General features: G+C 44.1%; 1 protein-coding gene across 5 annotated transcripts in view; it reads left to right on the top strand.

Moving 5' to 3' along the window:
- Positions 1–14,712, top strand: part of GOLGA1 (golgin A1) — a 59,980-nt gene that overhangs the window by 23,750 nt on the left and 21,518 nt on the right. For all 5 annotated transcript variants that reach the window (XM_075560496.1, XM_075560493.1, XM_075560494.1 and 2 more), the window contains exons 10-14: positions 745–870; positions 3,380–3,475; positions 9,805–9,900; positions 10,748–10,897; positions 11,436–11,531. In XM_075560496.1, the coding sequence (XP_075416611.1) occupies positions 745–870; positions 3,380–3,475; positions 9,805–9,900; positions 10,748–10,897; positions 11,436–11,531 (564 nt within the window). The remainder of the gene's footprint in view (positions 1–744; positions 871–3,379; positions 3,476–9,804; positions 9,901–10,747; positions 10,898–11,435; positions 11,532–14,712) is intronic.

The raw sequence follows: 14,712 nt of genomic DNA, 5'->3' as shown, positions 1-14,712 counted from the left end.
CTACTAGCCCCGATACATTTTTCTGTCACTCTAAATAGAATTTCCTTAAGGTTTCCACCAACTCATCAGTAGACCTTAGAATGTATTTTAAGGTTTTTCAAACCTTTCTTGTGGCTTTGAACAGGAAGTTAATCAGGGTACTTTGGTCTGCCCGACTCCTGAACTTGGAAGTGTGATTTCTGTTTTGCCTCTGTTGAATTTGAGTTGTAATATATTTAAATTTGCATAGCCAACAGCCCCTACGTATAGAAGTATGGGATACGGTGGAGAGGTCTGCAGTGTCTCACATTGTAGAGTCACCACATGATATGGTAATTGAAGTCAGTAATGTGAATAGGAGAAAAGAGAGGGAAGATAGAGAGGCTTAGATTTACTCCTTGAAGAACTTCTAACTGTAAACATCAGGGAGAGGAGGAGGAGCCACCAAAAAAAATAAATGAATGAGAGTTAGTAATAATAAAGGGATATAAAATTGTGACTGCTGACTATAAATCTTGGGTTTTGTACCTAGCAAGTCTATTACTTAAATTGAGGAGAGCATTTGCCTCTTGGTATACTTGGTCTGAACGGGATTTCTGAAGGTGGCTGGATTCTGATCTTGCAACTTTTATGTTCCCATAGAATACAGTTGAGGACAAAATCTTAGGAAACTTGATGATCCCAGAGGGGACAGGAAGAGAAGATTTACAGTATAATGTGTATACCAGGTGTAGTGTATTGGTTCTCCTCTGCTTTCACCAATAGGTCACTGCTGAAGCCCAAGAGAAAGAAAAACTCATCACACATTTGCAGGAGAAGGTCGAGTCCTTGGAGAAGAGGCTGGAACAGAACCTCTCAGGGGAAGAGCATGCACAGCAACTGCTGAAAGAGGTCATTTTAACTCCTTCATGCCACCTGCTGCCCTCCAGTGTTGGAGACTGGTAACACTTTCATAAAACCCTAGAGCTTTAGATCTGGAGAGCCAGGAAATAGATTGTTGAACAGAGATCTCTCCCCAACTTCAGATTGCCCTGCTTACAACAAAAATAGCCTCAGGTTACCTGTGAGTACCACTCCTCTGGGAAAGGAGACCATAGTTTAGGGATCCATATGAATAGATCGCATCCTGCTCACCAGTAAACCAGAAACACTCACTGCCTTTGAGTTGATGCCAACTCCTAGTGACCCAGTGGGGCAGGGTAGAACTGCCTCTGTGGGTTCCCGAGGCTAATGATTTACAGGAGCAGAAAGCCTCATCTTTCTCCGTTGGAGTTGCTGCTGGTTTTGAACTGCTGACCTCACAATTAACAGCTTAATACATAATCCACTGAGCCACCAAGGCTCCTCTACCAGTAAACCACACCTAGTGACTTATGCCCCACTCCACCCTGCCTTTTTCACCCGTTAGACGCTCTGCTGGCCAAGGAGAACTCTTGGCAACCGCCCTTTGGTTTGAGCAAGGATTGCATTGGGCAGCAGACGCTCCTTGGCTGAAGCAAGCCGTTGAATAGACACACATTTTGGCAAGTAGTGTACCTGAATTTACTTTCTCTTCAATCTGAGCTCTTCTGCCCACGTTACACCATTACTCCTCTTTGCATCCCAATGATTGGCATCACCATGATATAGGTGGCCAAGCAGAAACATCGAGAGTGGACGCTCACTCACTGCCTGAACTTCGTTTCCGTGACTCTGCCACTGCTGTACTGTCACCACAATGCCAGGAGAGTCTCACAAGAGAGCTTCAAAAAGCCATGGAAAAGTGGAATTTACAAATAATAGAAAAGTCCTACAAGCCTTTTGAAATTCCCTCATATTAACCACTTGTCTGTCAGGTTGTCATTCTGTGGTGGCTTACACGTTGTTTTGACACTGGAAGCTACGTCGCTGGTATTTCAAATACCTCCAGCAGGGTCACCCAAAGTGAGCAGGTTTCAGCAAAGCTTCCGGACAAAGAAGTAGGCTGTCCACTTTTGAGGAATTAGCCATTGAAAGCCTGTGACTCGCAGTGACTTAGTATCAGATAGCGACAGCCCAACGACTAGAAGCAGAGAGGTGCTAGATGAGCCCTCGGGGCAGAAGCGCCACAATGATGGCCACAATGATGGCTGCAGCAGAACGATGGCAGGGCTGGCAAGGACCAGGCTGTGTTCCCTCCTGCGTGTCCGAGCCAGCGCACTGCCACCTCACCGCACCTCCGCCATCTAGAACAGGTTCCCACATTAACTGCCAAGCTCTTCTTCCTAAACAACATTTCTGACCACATCCATCCCTTAAGCATCTTCCCCAAGCCCCCTACAGTCTGCACGGAGAATAATGTGAGTCGTCGGTTATGAATGGGTTCCAGATGGCAGCTGCCATGGCTGGGATCTCACTTCTTTTACTTACTAGCTTGTGACTTCGAGCAAGTCGTTGTGTTTGTTTCCTCATCTTTAAAGTAGGAGCAATAATGCCAAACTTAATTATAAAATTGTTATGATTAAATGAATTGTAATATATGAAGTGCTAAGAGGTCCTCGGTTGGCATAAACAGTTTGTGCTTTGCTGATAACCAAGAGGTTGGCATTTCCAATTAATTTACCATCATCCTCATCTGCTTCTCTAAAGATAAAAGCCAAGAAAATCCCTATTGAGCTGTTCTGCTCTGTAACACAAAACTAAAACCAAATCAACAAGATGTGAAGTGCTGAAAATGGTGCTAGAAACATGGTAAAAAATCACTGTGTATCAGCAGTTAATAGGATACTATCGTTATGCCTTCACCATTAGTATAACATGGGTGTCAGCGTGCATGGAATTGACTTGGGGAAGTGGTTCAAAGGTCCCACCTTTAGAAATACTGCCTACAGATTGACCGCATGGAGCTCCTCCATGGCGGCCTTCTCCCACACTCTCTCATCTCAGTGTGTGGCCTATGGCAACCATGGCAGTGACTGGTAAGCAGTGGTCCTCCCCTGAAGGCACCTGCTGGTTTGCAGGTCCCTTTTCTTGCAGCTGCTTACTGTGGCTGGGACACTCCCTCACCTGCTAGCCACCTGGGAATGACAAAGCCCCACTTCCTTTGAGGTAATAATTAGTGCCTCCAGCTCCATTTTTTGGACTCCCCCTACCTTTTTTTTAAAAAAAGTTATTTGTGTGTGAAGTAGGTGAAGGTTTACAGAATGTATCTTAGGCTTTCTTAGTCTTAGTCTTTTGGTCCAGCATTCGGGCAAGGAACAGTTTCAGGTTTATCTGTGTCTACTGTGTGATACATGAATTGGCTCAATAAATTTTTTTATTTTAAATGTATCTGTGTCTTTTGTACCTAGCACAGATGCAAGTATGTTGTAAATATCACTAAATGCTTATTCATTGCAGAAATGACTGTGTTCTCTGGTCTTGTTCTTCCTCCAACCTGCAGAAGACAGCAGCCGAGCAGACGTTGGAGGCGACCAGACAGCAGCTTCTGGCAGCCAGGAGCATGCAGGCCACGGCTGTTAGCATCCTGGAGACTCGGGTGCGGATCCATTCCCTGGCTTCCTGTGTTGGGGTGGTAGTCTAGGGGAATGGCCTGGCTGTGACTGAGAACTTCGCCGGGTCAGGGCTAGTTTGTGGATTTTAGCATTGAGTAGTCATTTTCTTCATTCTTGCCATTTCATCGTCATCATTCTGTACGAAACACTCCGCTTGTTGATTTCATCCCTTTGCTCCGAAAGATAGCCCTTCTGGTGTACAGATACTTTTAGTTTTGGGAGAGCTTAAAATGGGTGGCGTTGTTTGTGTATGCATCTGTTTGTAATTAAGGTGATGTAACTGATATGGTTATGTGTATTTCTCCTCTGTTATTTTCAACTCCATTTTCTGTCTGAATCCACCTTAAACAGACATCAGGTGGCCGTGACCTCCCTCCACAGCTGACACTGCTGTGAACGTCCTCATGGCTGCCTCCTTCAGGCATAGAAGGTGCATGCTACGGAACCTCCCTACGGTAGAGCAAGGTTGGCCCAGAAGGGCTGCCAGGAGCTGTGCTTTCCTTCCCCATGAGGTTTCTTCTAGCGTCAGCCCAGCCTTCTAATGTGTGCTGTCTAAGTTCCATGCAGTGATGGGTCACTGTTCAGTTTGCATGGTGATAGGGCTGAGCAGTGTGCTGAAAGAGCCACAGCCTTGGAAGCCTATGGGGCAGTGCTCCTCTGCCCTGTGGACTCATTCTGAGTCAGAATTGACTCCAGGGAGCTGCCCTTCTGGGTTTATAGGTATTCGACGTTTGACCATCTCCTCGTGTGTTTATTAGCCGTTGGGGCTTCTGTTTTTTGAATTACCTGTGCACATCTCTTTGCTTCTTTTTCTTTGAGAATTTCAATCTTCTCATTTGGTTTGTAGACTTTGTTGACCTGAACGGAAATTATTTTTTGTTGGGTGGTTTGAATTTTCTTTTTAAAAATCCTTTTCTGCTCCTATATCACAGAGATAGTGTTTTCTATTTTTTTCTATTAACTTTACAATTTTGTCCTTCACATAATAGGTTGTTAATCCATTTACAGACCACCTTTGTATGTGATGTGAGGGAGGGGCCCAGCTTTGTCATTCTCTCTGATTCTCAATACTGTCAACCAAGCAGCCTTTCCTTCCCGCAGTGGGTTCTCATGCCACCTTCACATGGTGAGTTTCCACATGCACATGACTTTGTCTCCACACTTTCCACTCTATTCCGCTAGCTTTGTTTGTCGGGTCTTGTACCAGCACCGCGCTGTTTTCCTAGGAGGGCTTTGCCTGAGCGACATAACTCAGGAGCAGGTAGCAGGACAGGCGCTCCTTCTCTTTGGACGGTGACCAAGCTAGCCATGCATCTTTGTTCTTTCGCTGAAATCTTTAGTGTTTTTATTTCCTAAAAATGTAACCTCAATTTTTACTGGGATTTCATTGAAGTTTAGTTAAAATGAGTTATTTCTTTATAATATAAGTATTTCCTTCATCTCTTCAGATTTTTTGTGTGTTCTTTATTAGAATTTCACATTCGCCCCCACCCCCATAATGGTCTTATTTTATTGGTTAAGTTAGATTAGAAAACTTGTAGTTTGTTTGATATTGTGATGGTATTTTATTTTTCATTGTTTTTTCTGGTGTAGAGAATTGCTATATTTAGTCAGTGAGCCAATCGCTAGTCTTAGATATTGCTTTCCGCTACTCTAGGTGCTGTGCAGTTGGTGCCAGCTCATACTGCCCCTCAGAGTGTGAGTAGAGTGTGCTCTTAGGGTTTCCAAGCACTGCTTTTCTGGAATCAGATTGCCAGGACTTTGTTCTACACCCGTCTAAGGTTAACTCAAACTGGCAGCCTGTCTGTTAGCAGCCCAGCCCTGTGGCTGTGTGCCTGAGCTGCTGCAACCCTGTTCTAGCGCTGCATGTATTATTTGTGCTGCCCTTGGCAGAGCCTCGTGCTATCTGTAATACTGATGGCTTTGTCATGTCCCTTCCAACTCTCTACCTGACATTCCTTTTCCTGCCCTAGCAGCCTCGGTGAGGGCCTCCAGCACACTATTACAGGACCAAGCTGGTCTCCAGCCCTAAAGAAATTGCACACAGGAAGTTTGCTCATTTGGGGTAAAGTTTGCAGTGGTCTGGGTACTTAATCTTTACAGGGTTAAAGAAATCCCCTTCCAGTTTGCTCCGAATTTTTTGTTTCTTAAAGTCATAAATACGTACAACTCTATCAAATGTATGGGCTTATATTGATTTGGGGGGGAAAATCATTAAACTTCTTCTTTAGTCTATTAGTGTAGCAAAATACATTAATAGATTTCCTGATTAATAGATTTTCTGAAACAGTCATTGCATTACCTTTCTGAAATGGCTACGACTTGGTGTATTATTTTTGTAGCAAACTTCCAGATTTGGTTAGCTACTTTTATATTTAGAATCTTTGTTTCTATTGATCATTGAAATAGATTTCTGTGGCTTTGAAGTCATGCTATACTAACTTTGCTCAAAGAGCTGGGCAGCAGTCAGATCTCCTATTTTATGTAGCAATTTGGGTTAAAATACAATTTATTCAAAATTACTTCATTATGTAAATTTGGTAGGATTCAACTGTAAAGCCACCTGGGTCATTTTAGGAGGAAAAAAGTGGATTATTTTTAACTTTATTCTTATTATACTATTTAAGTTCTTTATGCACCAATTTGACACTTATTTTTTCTTTTTAAATAACTTACCCCGCCACAAAAAACTTAGTTTTTCATCATGGCTTACCAATTTATTAACCTATAATACTCATAAAATGAATGGCATATAACATTTGCATATACTACAGTGCTACTTTTGCTTAATTTCTTCTGTTTGCTTGTTTCTATATTTTGTCACTTTGTATATATCATTCCCTTTTTCTTAATTAGTGGTATCAGAGATCCATCTCTGTCCAACTCTCAGGTTAATGGGACAGAAGACAGGACCGTTTGTTTACATATTGCCCATGGCTGACCTCTTGCTGCGGTGGCACACTTGAGTGGTTGTCAAGGAGACCATAGCCTACAAAGCCTAAAGTGTTCACATTGTCCTTTACATCAAAGTTTACCAACCACTGCCCTAGCCTACTAATTCTTTTAAAGAGCTAGCTTTTAGGTAAATCTACAGGGACAGTAACTAGATTAATAGTGTCTTAGGGTGAAGGCAGGGAAGGAAATGGAGAGCTAATAATGCTGAGTACAAAAATGAAGAAAATGTCTAAAATTGACTGTGATGATATGATACAATGATAATATATTCATACGATCAAATTATATGCTATGGTAATTGTATGTCAAAATTATAATGTGTCAATAAAAAACAAATAGAAGTTAAGAACTAGGGGGAAAAGAACTAGCTTTTGATTTTGTTACCGGCTCAAATTTGTATTCTTTTAAATTTATTTTTGCCTTATTATTATTTTTCCTTTCTATTTCTTGAGGTCTACTCCATTGTTTATTTCTTTTTTAGTTGAATGCTTAGCTAACTTTTTGAAAATCTTATTTCCTGGAAAAAAATGCTTTAAAGGTACATTTTTTCACTAAATACTATTTTATTGGTTTCCTATAAATTTTGATATCTAGTGCTTTCATTCTAACTCAGTTGTAACTACTTCTTACTATCTTTTCTGATTTATTTTTAATTCAAAGGTTATTTTTCACTAAGTTACTTGATTCCCAAATATAGGCTATTTGAGCCTCTTTTTATTAAAAAGTTCATGTACAAAAGTATAAAGAATAATATGAGAACCAGCTATGGACCTATTGCTATTCTATTAACTCCTTGCTTTATCTGAGTTTAGAGAACATGGTGTAAATGACATCAGTTCTTGGTGTCTTTTATGAACTGATGCATGGTCTACTTTTATAGACCATGCACACAAAAGTAGAAAGTGCATTGTGTGGGTGAGTATCTAAACTATCTTTCTCTGATTAACTTAATTTTCCATGTGTTCAGTATTTGGGTCTTTTGTCTGTTTGAGCCACCCATTTAAAGGCTGTATATTTTAAATATCCAACTCTGTTCTTTGCTTTATTCACCTCTAATTGCAGCTTAGTCTCTGGCTTGATGTACAGTGAAACCCAGTAAAAAGCACTCTTTGGTAACCAGAGCTTAGGTGTACTGTAGTAATTTCCTGTCTTCTCTACAAATGGTGAAAGGTCTTTTCTTCTACACAGCCCAGAGACATGGAGAGGACAGCCAGACTTGACTGGCTATCTCCAGGCAGCAGGAGGGAGAGTGAGGCTCTCTAGCCCTGGATTATTTCTACCAGACACACCTTGGCCTTCTTTTATTGGGCTGAAAAAAATGGACGTCATTTAACTTGGAGGATCCCATGGGTCTGCCAACCCCAGCCAGCCAAGACTTGTGGGATATGTAAACAAGAGGACACAGCTGTCCTCAACTGGTACCAAATCCCAACTTGGGACCAGGGTTGAGATTTTTTGTCAGTGCAAGATTCCCAGAATTCCCACAAGTGAGCTGCATAAGCCTGCGCCGGCCGTGCTGTTAGGCTGTGGAAGCACAGCCCTCTGTCGGATGTGACTTCAGATGGCCGGACCTCTCTCCTCACCTAATCATGTTGTTTAGTTGTTTTTTGAGGCGGTCTATTTTTTAAATATTTGCTCATAATGTGTGTAATCTTTTTGTTCCTTTTACTGATACATAATGTCTCTGTCTCGTGGTATTTATTCGGTTTATACTTATGGGGTATTTCTTTTCACGTTCTTTCATACTCAGCCTTTTGAAGTAGTTGTTTCCGTAAGCGTATTCCATTCGCAGGTTGTTGCGTCATGATTTTTTCAAACCAATCTGAGAATCTTTGTCATGTGCATTCACATTGTATTTGTTGTAATTACTATTTTATAGGACTTTCTGCTATTTGATTTCACATTTTCTATTGCTATTTATTGTGCTGTTTGTTTCCATTTCCTCGGATGGACTTTTCTTCTCCTTCAGAAGTTGCACATTCTGCTTCATTTTAATGGTGCTTGCCTTCACCCTGAGAGATGCGCCCCTGTGTTCATGTGTGTTGACCACTAGGGAGTTGTTAGACCTATCTAAAGCTTGGATGTCACTTCTCTTCTCCCCCCTCATCAGGACTAGGGTTCCACTCAGGAGAGGTGACATACATGGTGCTCATTTGTGGAAATTCTTTATTTTGTCCTTTTCTCCGTTTGTAATTGACAAGAATAACTTTCAGCAAGCTATTGAATCAGTCTTCTTTCCCATGTTCTTTGCATCTCCTGCATCTGTTTTCCTTGTGACTTGAATTCTTACTCAAAAGTTTCTTTCATGGGGACTTTCTGTGGTAAACCTTCTATATCTTATGTACCTTGGCAATGACTAATGGGGGATGAGATTTCATGTTCGGTTGGTTTTTGTTTTGTTTGTACGTTTTCTTTCAGCAGAGTATTATTTCAGGAGCTCGGTGGAACCAGGAATCAAGTGTTTGGCTCCTAATAGAAAGGCTTTGCTGTTCTGACCCACCGGACGCTGCCTGTGGAAACGGGGCTGTCTTTAGTGGTGAAGCTCCACCGCCTTAGAAACCCCACTGGGTGGTTCAATCCCGGGTTTCGGCACCAAAAAAAAAAAAAAAAAGAAACCCCACTGGGTAGGGCCCGCCCTCATCACTCAGAGTTGACTTGGCAGCAGTGGGGTCTTACAGGCTGTTTTTTCAGTCTCATCCTCTTTGCTGCAGGATTACTATCGGTAGATCCAGAATCAGTTGAAGGTTTGTTCCTTTATAGATACACCGTTCTTCTCTGTGGCACCTTATACCTTCACATGTTCTCATGTCAATCTCAGGTGTTTGTGGTGGCTGCCCTTGTGGCCACCTCTTTGTGGCATACTTATACAACAGGGCAAAGGGGGCTCTGGTCATCTTCAGGAGCTTGGCTTGGGGTCAGTCCGTATCACTGAGGGTTTTCCTCATTCTCCTATCGACAGTACCAAGTAGGATGGCCTTGTCTAGAGACTGGTATTTCCTGATGAGTCCAAAGTAAGCAAGACTTCTTTTGAAGAAATAAACTCTAGATCCCCCCCCAGCACCATGTAAAAAAATTTTTTAATGTACAGCCTATATTGAAGCATAGTAGCTGAAATTTGAGGACAAAATACAAAATGTTTATATAGTTTTATTTAAGTTGTACATAATTTTCTTATTAAAAACACACAGAAGGGAACACAATGGGATGCTAATGGTTTAGGTTAGTAAGCTTCGAAGTATCTTTTCATTTTAATTTTGTAACGTAACATTGATGATTTGAATTGATTTGATTGTTTCAGTCTTTTGATCCTACTCTGCGGCTGCTTTTGGACAGAAAGAGTGTCTCTGCTTCCTTGCAGGTGAAAGAACTGGAGCAGGCTGTGCAGGTCTCTGAAGAGAAGCTGAAGCAGAGTAGGGGCATCATCACTTCACAGGAGGCTCAGATCCAGGCACTTGTAAGTGCTTCCTGGAGTCACTGTGTTTCAGGCCTTTGATGCCTTCCCTTGCAGATGTCCAACTCACTCCTGAACTAGTACAGAGCCTGACTCGGGGTCATCTCTTGTGCTGTGTAGACGCAGGCGGGCAGCAGGAGATAACGGAAGTGCTGTCCCACTGAAGGTCTGAGTTACCCAGAGAGGTGGAGTGATAACTGGCTCCCACCTTTGGGCTCAATTCCAGTTTTGGGGTTATTAGAAGGCGGTAGCTCATGAGGAGTCAAACCAGCGATCTGGGGCATAGTCTAGGTGCTGGGAAGAGAATGTTAAGGGCTTAGCCAGTTACCAACTGGAGAAATAAACATGAGTACCATGTGTTGCTGGTTCCCACTATGCTAAGTGCTGTACACCTGCTTCCGTTTCCTCTTTACAGCTGCCATCAGAGGTAGCCATTCAAGGGGTAGGCTCAGAAAAGCAGGGTCACTTGCCCATGGTTTTAAAGCCAGTAACTGCACCCACCTGGTCTGTGTCAGAGCCCTGGTTCTTCATCTCTGTTACGTTGCCTTTCCAATGAGAAGCTTCCGCCATAGATGGCGACACCTGAATGAGTGAAGGGATGGTTTCCAGGACAGGAGGGTCCTTAGTCACCCCGAGGATGAGGGACATGGTACCAAGAGCAGTCCCAGACTCCACTTGCTCGGTAGGCCGTGGCCCAGAGCAACAGGCAGAGCCTGCAGATAGGGAACTCTGCAACATTCAGAGAAGAGTTGCTTCAATTAGACATCCAACTTGGAGTCACCTGGGAGCAAAAGAAGCCCCCTCTGAACTCCACTATCGCCGTGAACAGTTGTCCCCGGTATTCCCGCAGTCCAGCGCAAACGAGGAGATCAGATGTGCACGGCAGCAGGCTCTCACTGCGCAGCAGCAGTGCACCGAACGTGTCTGCGCCCTGGAAGCCCAGATCGCGGCTCTGGAGAGTGCTCGGGGGGCTGCTGAGACTGCCACAGAGCACAAGATGGTGAGTGAAGAGCCAGGAGGGGGCCACGCACAGGAGCCCTGGTTTGGCAGAGCTGGGTTTGCCAGGAAGTCCAACAGGAAGAGTAGCTTCCTCTCTGAACCAGGGAGTTGAGGGAGTTTACGGAGCAGTTTTATCTTTCCAGTTAGATAACCTCCTCAGGAGGCTCAATGATAGTTTCTTTGTTTTTTGTAAAGGCTGTTCTGTTTGAACATGTGGGTTTCTTTAAACCGCCCCCCCCAGGGACTTCCTCAGCTGCATCCTGTCTAAGGTTTGCTTTTTCTCTCTAATGGTTTTTCCCCTCATTCTTGTCTCCCATCCTCTCACTTCACTCTCCCACAGTCGTAAACCTGTTTCTCCTGATGAGGAGTTTGTCAAGTGGTTCTCTCTCATCCCAACTCCATTTTCATCTTCTACCCCTGCAGTGATGCAAAAAAAAAAGCATTTCAAATGTAGAAATTCAGAGATCGGATTATGCCCAGCGGAAATATGGTACTTCATACTTTTATTTATACCTGTGTATATTCTTCCAAATTTGCAGAGAGCACTGCAGCAAGAAAATAGAGCCCTGACCCAAAGCCGGGATGAATGTCAACATTCTTTACAGCATCACCAGCTGGAGCTACAGAAGCTTAAGGTATCTAACTGAAATGCTTCCCTACAAGCGGCCACACCTGTCTTCGTTGCCTGCATCTGTGGAGTGGAGCTGCCTCTTGTTCGGTATTTCGCCGAGGCATTTGCTAGAAATGTTCAGCGTCATTAAGTGCTCGCAGTGGCTCAGAACATTTTGCAATCAGTGTCATTAAGACTCAGAGGGTATACCATTTGTTCAAATTTACATAGCTAGTGAGAGGTCAAACGGTCTGCCCAGCTCGTAAGGCCATGCTCGTTCCACTCCAGCGCGGATGCCCAGCCCTTCCTGTGGGGCTGCTTGTCTGCCTGTGGAGGTCATGAGAGCAGTTGTCAGTCTGTATCAGGGACCATGTACAGAAATGAAGTAACAGCCTGCTACTTCAGTTGCTGCCCTTCCACCTTCTGAGAACTTGGTGTTTTACTGGGACGCTGCCACGTTCTCCCTGGGGATATAACAGGATGGGGAGGAGGAGAGGAGAGAGCGATTCTGCCCATTCCTATAGGCCTCCAGTCTGCCCTGCCCGCTTTCTTTGCAGCCCGTGCATCATGTTTTTGTTTGTCCAGCTCGGGACTGTGCAGCACTGATACAAAGGTCGTGTGGGCTCCTTGGTAGTGAAAGCGTGCCCGCGCCCCTGCAGGCTTCAGGTGATGGCCCCTGAGCGCTATCGTGCCGCACTGTCCGCACCGGGCACCATTCTAGGTCTGGGGATATGAGAAGGATGTCACTAGCAACCCCAGTGACAACAACCAAAAATGTTCTCTGCCATTGCCTGTGTCCCTCTGGGGACTGGGAACCACTGGGGCCACTGAATGAATTGTGATGCCATTCACTGGGGTGAAGAGGATTGAGGTGCCATATCAGGAGTAATTCTAAGTGAAACCGCAGTGAGATAACCACTGCACCCTAGTCGGATGGCAATGATCAAAACTCAGTAATAATAAGGAAAACAGGTGTCAGTGACGCTGTGGAAAATCGCATGTGGGGTTGAAGGTGGTGTGGAGAGGAAGGCAGAGTCCTTGAGGAGGTGAGAGTGGAAAGGCTAGCCGTAGCTAGAAATGCCAACACGGGCCCAGGTCAGCTCTGTGACCATGGGCAAGCACTGCTTCCCTCTGAGATACAGTGTGCCCATCTGCTAAAGCGAGAACTCCAGTCCGACCTCCGAGGGGGTGATGGGGGCCCGTTGGTTCCTGTTTGGACAGTGAAACAGCACATGCAGTGAACATCTCCGTGCTGTTACAAGTGCCTACTTTTGACGTTGATTTTCTGTTTTATTGATTTCCATTTCTATTTTACCTTCTCCCTTTAGGTTTAATTTGCTTCTCTTTGTCTAGCTTCTTAAAACTTACGATCATTGCTTTCACACCATTTCTTTTTTTTAAAAAGTTTTATTAGCATCTCATCCACATGTCATACAATTCAATAATTTAATCATATCAAGAAGAGTTGTACGATTGTCACCATATTCAATTGTAGAACATCTTTTTTTTAAGCATTTTATTAGGGGCTCATACAAGTCTTATCACAATCCATACATACATCAATTGTGTAAAGCACATCTGTACATTCATTGCCCTCATCATTCTCAAAACATTAGCTCTCCACTTATGCCCCTGCCATCAGCTCCTCATTTTCCCCTCCCTACCTGCTACCCGCTCCCTCATGATCCCTTAATAATTTAAAAATTATTATTTTGTCATATCTTGCACTGTCCAACGTCTCCCTTCACCCACTTTTCTGTTGTTCGTCCCCCAGGAAGGAGGTCACATGTAGATCCTTATAATCGGTTCCCTGTTTCCACCCCACCCTCTGAGTATTGCCACTCTCACCACTGGTACTTAAGGGATGATCTGTCCTGGATCCCCTGTGTTTCCAGTTCCTATCTGTACCAGTGTACATCTGGTCTAACCAGATTTGTAAGGTAGAGTTGGTGTCATGATAGTAGGGGGTGGGGGAAAAGAGCATTTAGGAACTAGAGGAAAGTTGTATGTTTCATCTTTGCTACACTGCACCCTGACTGGCTTGTCTCCTCCCCGTGACCCTTCTGTAAGGGGATGTCCAGTTGCCTACAGATGGGCTTTGGGTCTCTACTCCGCACTTCCCCTCATTCACAATGACACGATCCCTTTGACACCTCATGATCACACAGACTGGTGTGCTTCTTCCATGTGGGTTTTGTTGCTTCTTAGCTAGATGGCCCCTTGTTTAGCTACAAGCCTTTAAGACTCCAGATGCTGTTTCTTTTGATAGCCAGGCACCATCTCTTTCTTAACCACATTTGCTTATGCACCCGTTTGTCTTCAGTGATCGTATCCGGGAGGTGAGCACACAATGATATGATTTTTTGTTCTTTGATGCCTAATAACTGAGAATTTTCTTAAGCATTACTTTAACTGCTTCTCTCATATTTTAGATTGTGTTTTATTATGACTCACTTCAAAATACTTTCAAATTTTCCCATGGTTTCTTCTTTGACTCAATATATCATTCATAGTCTAGTCCAAAAAATAGAAACCTTATCAGTTACCTGAATTAGGAGAATATAGAGTATTTGAAACCAAAATAACATTTTTAACCAGGTGTCCAAACAATAGAGATGGGGGGGGGTGTTGGGGGGGGAAGGGAGGGGCAGCGACAACTACAGAGCACCATTGCCAGCTGTAGGCCCAGGGAACGACATGAAGAGGCTGACGCTATTCACCCGGGGAGCCCTGCCGAGGGGGCGCTGCACATTTTAGGTGTTGGGTCATGGTCTAGGGTAGGGCGCGCCGGCAGCGCTCTGCTGCCCAGTGACTGGAACTGAGAAGTAGATGCAGCTGCTGCTTCTGGAGAAGTTGCTGCTTTCGGGTGGACGAGGAAGTATTGCTGGAGTTCTCACCAAAACAGGAAGCAAGACAGGAAGGAGCAGTCTGCTTCTGCCTCCTTTTGCCTTCCCCTGGAGCCCTGGTGGCACAGTGGTTAAAGCACTTAGTGGCATTCAGCTGCTAGCTGACCGCTTGTTGGTTTGAACCCACTAGCCACGCCACGGGAGAAAAATGTGGCAGCCTGCTTCCATAAAGATGATAGCGTTGGGATCCCCTTGGAGCAGTTTTACTCCATTCAGGAATCTGAATCTGCTGGAAGGCAATGGGTTTGGCTTCCTGCCTTCCAATCTCCCTGAGCACCCCCTGGTGGCAGAGATTAGTAT

This window comes from Tenrec ecaudatus, chromosome 10 (assembly GCF_050624435.1).
Source record: "Tenrec ecaudatus isolate mTenEca1 chromosome 10, mTenEca1.hap1, whole genome shotgun sequence".
NCBI classification, from domain to species: Eukaryota; Metazoa; Chordata; class Mammalia; order Afrosoricida; family Tenrecidae; genus Tenrec; species Tenrec ecaudatus.
The sequence above is the reverse complement of the archived record's forward strand: the minus strand, read 5'-3'. Positions and strand labels throughout refer to the sequence as shown.